General features: G+C 37.0%; 2 protein-coding genes across 3 annotated transcripts; one reads left to right on the top strand and one right to left on the bottom strand.

The window, feature by feature from the left end:
- Nucleotides 1–229: 229 nt before the first annotated feature.
- On the bottom strand, nt 230–4,780 carry LOC131790149 (mitochondrial outer membrane protein SLC25A46). Its single transcript, XM_059107326.2, has 8 exons — nt 4,629–4,780; nt 3,702–3,744; nt 3,559–3,616; nt 2,984–3,061; nt 2,744–2,844; nt 2,338–2,397; nt 1,927–1,984; nt 230–1,162 (listed from the first exon to the last, which is right to left on the bottom strand). The coding sequence occupies exons 1-8, from the start codon at nt 4,768–4,770 to the stop codon at nt 551–553; spliced, it is 1,152 nt and encodes a 383-aa protein (XP_058963309.2). The 5' UTR covers nt 4,771–4,780; the 3' UTR covers nt 230–550.
- Nucleotides 4,781–5,243: 463 nt separating this feature from the next.
- On the top strand, nt 5,244–9,876 carry LOC131790152 (receptor expression-enhancing protein 5). 2 transcript variants are annotated; one of them, XM_059107330.2, is made up of 5 exons: nt 5,244–5,413; nt 6,415–6,508; nt 6,735–6,873; nt 7,227–7,383; nt 9,000–9,876. In XM_059107330.2, the coding sequence occupies exons 1-5, from the start codon at nt 5,296–5,298 to the stop codon at nt 9,059–9,061; spliced, it is 570 nt and encodes a 189-aa protein (XP_058963313.1). In that variant the 5' UTR covers nt 5,244–5,295; the 3' UTR covers nt 9,062–9,876. The 2 variants fall into 2 exon arrangements, with proteins under 2 accessions (XP_058963313.1, XP_058963312.1); XM_059107329.2 differs by lacking the exon at nt 5,244–5,413 and adding an exon at nt 6,154–6,335.
- The last annotated feature ends 405 nt before the right edge of the window (nt 9,877–10,281 follow it).

Raw genomic sequence — 10,281 nt, 5'->3', positions numbered from 1 at the left:
GCATCTAACTTCTCCTGACAGTAATATTATCACCCCTGGATCAAACGTAAAGGTCACGAGAATAAAATAATGTAGTGATCACCAGCTAGAGAAACTCTTGATTGTTAAACAAATTCTCCCTGTCAGCACTTAGGAGATGTATAGGGAACAGTGCAGAGAATATTCAAACTGATTTAAGGGTGTAATGAGTTAATAATTGAGGACAAGCACTCATATTATAAATAGATGCTACTTTATTTTGTGTCAAAGTATCACTTCTATTTAGACATACTAGAATAATTTTTTCTCGATTTTTGGCTAACTTATCTTTCCACTTGAGGCAATAACAGTCAGAAGTAACCATAGAGGATCAAGTTCACTTAAAACATACCAAAATAGTTAAACTTCTGATAAATTATAGTTAGGAGAGCAAGGGAATCGTTGCAAAGATCATAGTGTCCTACACATATCACTTAACAATCCCGTGTGACATCAACTGTACAAAGAATGACCCCAATATTAAGATATTGTTAATTAAGATCTTCATTTCTTAAGACACACAAGCAATGAATTATTTGCCTTTAAAATCCTGTGAAATTTCCTTATACACAAACTGAGTCAGCTTTAGGATGAGCCAGTGAATAAACAGCTGAATCAGCAGTGCACCGAAGCCTTTGTAAAAACCCCCAAGACCTTCATCCCGCCAGATGGAGCGGAAACAGTCCAACATACCATCATAGTTTGTACATAGTGGCACCACACCAGTACCAGTATCAAGATTGTCAATGATGGTCCGAGTGCCTTGGACATACAGTTGGTTAAGAACCGTCTCCAAAGGATACAACAAAAACTCAGGGATAAAAAATGCTAAAAAATTGGCCACAAGTTCTGGGTAATAAGTATGAGTCATATCAGTAGGGCCTGGCAGTTCCTCATCTGATGATGTAGGGTCTGTGTCGGGTGACTTGTGGATGCCCTTGCCCTTCAGTTTTATCAGTACCAAGTGTTGAATCAATGTACCCAAGACATAGGTAAGCAGGCCGTGAAGAACTGTGGGAAGCACCAGGGTCCACATGGGGAGGAGGCGACCATGACGACCTGATGATCTATCCCAGCCTACAATGCGGTACATCCAGTCTTTTAAACTGTCAAACATATTGTCTTGGTAACGGGTGAGGTCACTCTGAAAGAAAAGCAAGAAATATATTCAGATCACATACCTCACTTTCAAATATCAAAGTACACTGCTACACTAAGAGAGCTAAATAAACATCCCTAACTGACACACAAAAGCACCAGCCCCCTAAACTTGGCTGGTTACAGCTGATCAGTACATGGATACAGGGGTACACTGTAACACTTGAAAGTAGAAGACTGATGCCATGCAAGAGAACAGAGAGACAAGGCTTAAGAGTTGGACATTTTAACAGGTGGAAAGCAAGGGAGGAGTGCAAAAATGTGACCATGACCAATCACCAACATATTAAAAACTGGCTGATCATGGCTGACGCATGGCAGGGGACAGGAAAGTTGCAAAGGAGAGTTGATGAGTGGAGAGGTATGGGATATGGGAGTGGAGATTGTGGTATGTAGGAACTTATGATAACCTGTAATCTGAAAGATTTTGAACTAAAAGATGGAGAGAGGTGATCAGGGTACAGAAAGTTGGAGATTCTTCCCCTTTCCCTAGCCCACTTGCTGATCAAGTGACGATCAATAAATAAGACAACATTTAACATAAAATCTGTTGTAGATGTCAGCAGTTCTTTTGTTCAATATCACTGATAGATGTGAAAAGCAAACTTAAAACACAAATGAATGAATATATCTGTCCATCCCTACTGGCTCACTTAATTTTTGAGACTGACATTTACATGGAAGAAGGCTAGCAAAACCTCTAGTGACATGAAGGACCAAAAAAAAAAAAGGATGTGATAATATATTTACCTTGACTGTTTCTGTTAAGCTTGCTGCTGCCACTGGCATGCTAAGAGCCAAACTTAATCTGTAAAATCATTCAATAATGTTACAAAACATCAAGAAAAAAATGACACCAAGGTACATTTGGTATAAATAGAACTCCAATGAATGTTAATGCATTGTGCAGAAATCAACAATAAAAAATGGCCAAAAATTTGCAAAGCTGCAAGGCAAGAAATGACCAAGAGACAATGGTATAATACTGAGACTGTTTCATTGCTGTGTTTGAAGTGATAATTAACTGGACTTCCCTAAATCATTCCTTTTAATCTCATCATTTATGGTGTATAATTTTACTTTTCATCTTCATCAGTCCATTGTAAAACAGAGCACACATTTCATAAAACTATTTTAGAAGTCACTTAATCTCATTCATACCCTTTCAAAAGAAGATGGCCTCCAACATCTTTGTATGAACTAGTTCTCTCTGGTTTTTCACTAAAAAGATTGATGTGAAAATTCAGTTAAGAATGGCTTACCAAATGATGCTTAATAAGACAAACAATGCTTTTTACAGACTCTTTCATGAACTCCTTGTACATGTTTGACCGTATTCCAATTTTCGCAATTCATTTAAAAAATATCTGATCACCCTGAAACAAAGCAAAAATCCAGCAGCTATGTTGTGACTGGTTTCAGTTTTGGATTTGACTGATTGACAATGTGGCACAACTCTCAAGTAACCAAAGGACCAAAGTCAAGTAAAGCAAAACCAAAGCAATCAATTTTCAACACTCAATTGAAAATTACTCTGTCTAATTACACAGTTCTACTTGTGACTTACTAAGGTAGATGAGTAAGGCTGCTCACTGCTGCTTCACCAAAGAAATTGACAGCACACACAACATAGATACTACCACAACCCTTCCACAAAGCACCATAACCCTAAAATGACAGCATCAATCACAATCATGATCATTTCAATTTAAATACAGGGGTTTGGTCTTTATCAAGCATCTATAACCACAGCCTCAGAGTAGATTTTTCCAATTCTATGTTCACATTATAAAATTAATAATCTCACCTGACTTCTTCTCACACGAAGCAAGATTTGGAACACAGTGAAGGGTGCTAAGTGGTATTTTCTGGCACCATGATTTACCTGGTGAAGAAAAACTCAATAAAACAATACAGAATAGGCAGTTCTCAATTTGCGGCACCATCAAAAATAGATTCATTTGATGTTCTGTTCTTAGTCAGACTGGCTTAATATCTCATCTGGTTGTCCTTGTTCAACAGATCTACTAATTTGTTGCTAAAACGAATTAAAACAGATACTGACTAAATGTAAAGTATGATATCATAATGATATGCCACCGAGACAGAGACAGAGGCGCTAATCCTTGCATTCAAGTAATTTTTATAACAAAAAACACAATTTCAAAGTTTCCCTGTGCAAATTCTAACAAGCAAGCTTTCCAATAAGGATACCATTTTCTAAAAGCCAACTTCATGTTGAGACAAACAAACCTCTTGTAACGTTTGTCATCATGCTTGAGGATCTCATTTTCAACCCACAGTTGACCACATTTTACTTATCATTATACAGTCACCATTATTGAATTTATTCATAGAACAATTAATGCAAGCACAAGATACCTGACACTGTCTCCTGAAGACTGTAAATGGATGTGTCAGAAACTGTGCAGCAAGAATACTAAGAGAAACAATACACTCATAAGGAGACAGATCACAAATAGTAACCAGTTAAGAAAATTCTCAGAGGGATTCTTCCATCCTACCTCCCAGTACCAATTGCAAAACCAACAAGTCTTTGTGTGCTTTCTGCAAAGATGAAAAAATAGAAATACATTAACCATATAAATTTGTTGATTGTGTTACAAATGAGCAACTACACCACAAATCATACAAAGGAAAAAGCAAATATTCAAGAACTGCTACTGGTGTCAACTAACCGATGAAAGTAGACAATTTACCAACTTTTACCTTAAACTTCAAGTGTTAAGCTTGAATCATTTACCTTCAAACTGTTAACACCTCCTCCTGTCTACCCCCTCCTTAATGCCTCTTGCACCTTAGGCATGCCACTACTTGGCATTATATCGATGAAGGGTTTGTGGAGAACACTGTTCCTTACCCCTATTCTAAGTATAAATCACCCTACCTCTCACACCCATAAAATTGTATCTTATTCTCCCAAGCCATGCTTCCACTCCCCCCCCCACCCCCCATCCTCTTTCAATCAATTGGCAAATTAAGCTCAGCATGTAAGAAGGGCAGTTTAAGTTCCATGACAAGAAATAATAAAAATAAAACAAAAACAGCTATTGTAATCGTGAGTAGTGAGCACCACACATCAAACAGGAAAATAAAACAGGCAGAGCAGAATTCTCAACAATCTAGAGCACTCCAAAAGAGACAAATTGTTCTAAACCCAATAACGATTATTTTGTTACTAATTCAAACAAGTTTATTTCTTATGCTCCATCGTGCATATATCTAACGATGATGTACAGAGTCTCTGCTACGCTATTAAAAAACCATTTTCTACTCATTTTAGATTAATTATAGCAATAACCACAACGGTATCGGTAAATTGTAAGTAGTTACATAACATATATTTCTTAGTTCCTGAAAGTCACAAACGTAAGGCCGTTGACAGTTTAGCATATCGGCTAAGTTTTCATGTTAACAGCTTGGTAACTCACCTATCTGATGCTCTTTTGGTGTCTTTCCATTAACAGATGATAAAATATTTTGTTGTGCTAGAGATTCCTGGTCGTCAACGGTTTGTTGCCGCGAAAGAGGGAGATTTTCTCGTTCGATTCCTCTCAGCCTGTCGAACACCATTTTGGATTTTATCCTGATTAGTTCCCAGTCTTTTATGATAGCAAACTCTTCTTGGGTACGAACCATGCACTAGGAAGAAAAAAAAATGAAAACTAGTCCAGGAGGCTAGTCTGAATTATAAAAGACAAAAAATCTTAATAGTTTCAATGATTGATTGTCCATTCTTACATAGGTACTACTGAAACTGAAAGAAAATTTACGGGAAAGTGAGGAAGGTATCTTTTATTTAAATATTGTCGTATCCTAGGTCAGCCCAGGCCAGCCGGATAAATTAGCTGTGCACCTGAGAGGTTCGATCATTTCCCCAGAAAAAGAAAAATAAGAAGCTTTTGTCAGAATCTAACTTGAAACAGATTCTGTATTGAATAAACCTGTTGCAGAAGTAAGGTAAGTACATACGCCGCATGCGCATGTCCGCGGGTGTCATGATTGGCTGAAAGTCACGGCAGATCTAACGATCGTCGCAAACGAAATTCCTGATCTCCGCACACCGGTATTTAGCCAGCGATACTTGTACATGAAAGTATGGAAGATGCTACAACGAACGCACAAGTTTCAAATGATACAACACAAGAAGCGGACTCGCTAAAAGCATACATGGAGAAGGGAAAGGAATTGGCGAAGAAAAATCCCATACCCGCTGGTTAGCTATTGAAATTGTTAATTACTAGTAACTGAGTAGCAATGACTGTCCATTTCCTGCCACGGTCGGCTAGTTCGTGACTCTAGCGTGGCGAAAATTCCTCCAAGTTTTGAGGCAAAAGTTTTCGTCTTGAAATTATCGCTGCGGACGTCATAACTTCTAAGTACACACGTCATTGAGTATAAAGATCCTTTAAATAAGTTAAGGACGTATTCGAAATTTGCCCAGTTTCGCTCTGGTACTTGAGCTGGATTGCTGCCAAAAACAGGCTCACAATATATTTTTCTTCTGAGTTTTTAATAGCGGTGGTCGAACATATCACCTCACTTAAATTCTTATTTTGTATCAAAATAATACAAACAAAACGTATTAGTATAGCTTTGCCTGCACATCTGAATAATCATTGATCAGTTGCTAGGATGGGGAAAAGCCAAGAAATTATGTCAATACGTGAGGTGAGGATGGGTGTAACACAACATTCGCGTTTCGGGGAACATTTGTGCAAGTAAGAGAACGATTTTTAGATACTTATTAGTAATCATCCTCTATCGTAAGTTCTGGAAGGAAGACAGTGCGCGATTTTAAACTACACTCTTTTTCTTGATATTGAAATGGTGCCCTGAAAATAAACAACCATTTGCCTGAACGTGAACAGAACGTGACTGATTAAGTCATGTATTGAACACAACGCCGATTGGTTGAACAAGTCATGTGACCAGTCCCTTGGAGGAATACATGGTTTATCGCAAACCCGCCTTGGAATAAGTAATTCCGTTGTAATTTGCAAAAATGTCGGCTACGGAGAGTATAAATACGGGCAAAGAAAAGCTCGATAATTGGCTTCACGAGAAGAATTTCTTTACCGATGTCTTAGATAAAATCGAGAAGAAGACTGGAGTGAAAAGGCTTTATTTATTTCTCGGTAATTTGTAGATACTCTAACGCATTTTGGACGAGTCCCCGTCCCTTCGCCTCTGACCATGCTGTTCTTGCACTTATAGGTCTTGTTGGTATATTCGCCCTTTATCTTGTGTTTGGCTATGGAGCAGATTTGATTGTGACCTGCCTGGGTTTTGCCTATCCAGCCTATCAATCGTAAGTCTTAAATGCCTTTTTTGTGAAAACCACGTATTAGCTGTTTACCTGTTCAGTTGTTTGCTTTCGAGTCGCCATTTGCATGTGGGTTAAGCTTGTTTAAAACGAAAGAGTAGAACACCTGGTTGTCACATTCTCTCAGCGTTTACTAGCGCCTGAGTCCTCGTTGTTGTTCGATATTTCATTCCAAGACAAATCTGTTTTACTCCGCTGTGTCTTTTTTTAGGGTTAAAGCTGTGGAAAGTGCAGACAAAGAGGACGACACACAATGGCTTATTTATTGGGTGGTGTTCGGAGTTTTCAACATCGTGGAGTTCTTTTCGGACATTTTGCTGTCGTGGTTCCCACTCTATTTCCTTGTGAAGGTATTTAACTGTCAGGTTTCTAAACGCCATGGTTTTATTTAAGATGACAATCAGGTGTATTGTGGAGGTTTTATATTTCTTTACGTAACGTCCATTATCGCCAACCTCTTCACTTGCATTTACCGGTAAAATTAAATTTGTGGACTTCGGACTTCTTTGAAGCGTAGAATTTTTTGCAGATGCCAAAATTAGAAGAAACGTTTTATGTGAGCAGATCTAATCTCCAAACTGCAGAATGGAATTTTCATTTGTTTTGCCTCTTCGTTGACATCACGAACATTTAGTCTGTCACCGAAGTATCGTATCAATGGTTAGCGTGGGTATTTCAATGTGACGTTACTATTTTTTTAAAGCTGATTTTCCTGTGCTGGTGTATGGCGCCTGTGTCTTGGAATGGATGTAACACCATTTACCACAAGGTTATCAGACCCTTTGTGTTGAAGCACCAGACTCAAATTGACAAAGCTTTGAATAAAGTTGGAGAACAAGTCGACAAAGTCGCCCAAGAAGGTGAGCTATCGTCAAACTAAGTTAACAGCTAAGAGCTTTCAATCTGCAGTTGTAAAGGAAGGCGTCTGATTTTTTATTTAATCAGCAGAGTGCTCTTCGGTTTGTTAACATCGAGTAATCGTACAATGTATTTGAACTTCACACGTGCATATAATGTTTATAATGTTTATTTCTCAATAATAAAAGAATGTTAGATTTTATGGGCAAAGTATGAATTAATTGGTTTCGCCGCTCTCAAAGGAAATTCCATGGAAAATCGGTTATTGTGTTTACTATATATGGCTTCGTCGACGGGTTTGTTATCCATTAATATTTAAAAAGCATCACTGTAAGCAGATGTTTGTGGACCTATCATGTAGTTGTGAATTTTTTTGTATTCAAAAACATTAACAGCATCACCAGCAGCCTCTCAGGCCTTTTAAATTCCAGCTGAGTGTTTTTGTGGTTGAGCATTTTCTACCTATTAGTCAGCTGTGTACCAATTCTGGAATTTTTTGAGTCAATTGATGACATGTCGCTAAAGTGTCATGTTGGTACTTTTTATCATCAGATGTCTAAGAAACTTTAGGGGGGTTGTTGCTTTAAAATAATGAGGACAAAAGAAGCCTGTAAGCATTTCTGTTTTTATGTTAGTGAGCCATTTTATAAATATAAACTTTGTTTTAAAAAATAAATAAGTAAAAAATGACATCCTAGAGGGAAAGAAAATAGAAGGCCTGGAGTTTGTTTCAGTTGATAGCTTCAATTGACAAAGCCATTACTTTGTTCTGACCCAGTGGCTTTGTAATTGAGTAAAAAAAAAAAGTGGACAGTTGGTTAAACAAGGAACTGAAGGTTTTCTGGGTACCATTTAGGGCCATTCTGATGCATGCTATTATGTGATTCAACACAAATTCTGTGGTACTTGAATCTTGCTGCATGAAATTCATGGAAAGAAATTTACAAGTGATAATGGCACATTAATGCTTTTGGAGTGACCATAAGATGTGTGCTTAACTACAAGTAGGTTTCATTTATGGCGTAATAGGCAATACAAAGTTGTAACTTCAAATTGTTTTTGTAATTTGAACACTTACAGATATCCTTCCCAATGTTTTGAATGATTTCATAATTAGATTAATCAAGTGTAGTTGGAATAGCATTTGGTAGTGTTACATGCTCTTAACCATTACACGATGATTAAAAAAATTGCAGGCAATTTTTAAGTTTGCTGAATTACAACCATGACTGCAGACTTCAAACTGTCCTGTGGCTACATATTGAACAATTATCTGTACTTGCAACATAACTCTGCAAAATAGGTCGAAATCCTTCATCACTGGGGCCTCTAGCCACATACTTGAGTATTCTGTCTCATAACAGTGTTTTCTGAAGTTTCTTCTTTTGAAGATCTAGAGCTCCTGGTTCTCCCATTTAGCAACTAACAATAATTCGTATTTCTCACAGCAATAATTTTATGGTACATTTTCAAAAAACTTTTATATTTTGCGAATACTTCTATTTACCACATTTCTGTTAACAAATGAGGCATTTTGAAGACCAGGGAGGTTCTCTTTTTCTTTTTTTTTATGTGACCTTTTTTAAAGATCTCATTGTGTTTTTGTTTCTCTTTTCAGCTAAAGATGCAGCTACTGAGGCAGCCATAAGAGCTGCTACTGATGGCAAAAAAGATTCTTAGATGATGGTGCTGTAAAGGAAGGAATGAAATCATGCTGAACAATATACAGATTGATAGAACACTGCTAAGGAATACTGACTAGGTTCTTTCAATTCACATCAAGGGAATCTCTTTGGCATTGCTCTTCTGAAATAATTTCTTCACATTGCTTAGCTTAGTATCATGCAATCTCTCTTCATAGCTTTTTCTAGTAGAAAATTTATTCGGTAGTGTCAATTATATTTTAGGATTCTCTGTGGCAAAAGTCTGATGTTTTTCTTGTTATGTTTTTTTAGTTACTTCTTTGTATTCCATACTTTGTGTTAGATGTGAACTGTAAATTTTGAGGTAATTTTCAGGTGTTTAACTCCACATCTGTGTGATGTGAAGTTGACTTGCATGTACAAATTTGTGTTCATGAGCAATGTATTTTATAACATGGAAAATTTCCTTTTCTATGCAGACTTCTAAATCTCCAGTGTGATGATAAACAGGAGGTATATAAAATATGTTAGTGCACCTTGTAACAAAGGCACAATAATTCATAGTATCAAGGAAAATGTGAATATTGTTTACCTGAAACTATAAATGTACAACCAATTAAAACGTTGTCATAAAAAATACTACTTTTTTAAATGAAATACCAACTGGGGTCTTTTTAGCTAAACATAAATTTTCTAATCCAGGGGGGATAACTACTTAAATTCAATTCTATAGTTAATTTTCTTTTGTCTATTGTTATATCTTGGTTGAGTGATGCTCCATTGTCTTTTTTGTCACTATTGCACCTTGGTATAATTGATCAGTAGTATACCAATAAATTGACATTTAATCAGTTTTGTTTGTCATTCTTATTGGTGAGGAAGTACAAAGTGAGGATTTAAGTACATGACAGTGGGAGGGTGTGGATTATGATTAACATTAATAATCCTTTAAACCCTGAGATTGACCAGCCTCTAATTTCTCCTTACAATCGTACGGTGTTATTCATTAAGATCGTGAGAATAAAGGATATGATTGCCAACCTAAGATGCTTTGATTGTGAAGTCAATTCTCCTTGTCAGAACCAAAGGAAATCTACAGAGAAAAGTATGGAGAATATGGGTACTGCCGTAAGGGTGTAAAGGGTTAGGATCTTTTTCATAGCTGAGACACAGCAACACAAAGCATTCAATCTTAACTAATATCTGAGTTCCCTGGTTCACTCTGATCCTTGATTAGTTGCAAACAAGAACTTGATC

This window comes from Pocillopora verrucosa, chromosome 4 (assembly GCF_036669915.1).
Source record: "Pocillopora verrucosa isolate sample1 chromosome 4, ASM3666991v2, whole genome shotgun sequence".
In the NCBI taxonomy this organism is placed as follows: Eukaryota; Metazoa; Cnidaria; class Anthozoa; order Scleractinia; family Pocilloporidae; genus Pocillopora; species Pocillopora verrucosa.
Note: the sequence above shows the minus strand (reverse complement) of the source record. Positions and strands in the feature narration are given on the sequence as shown.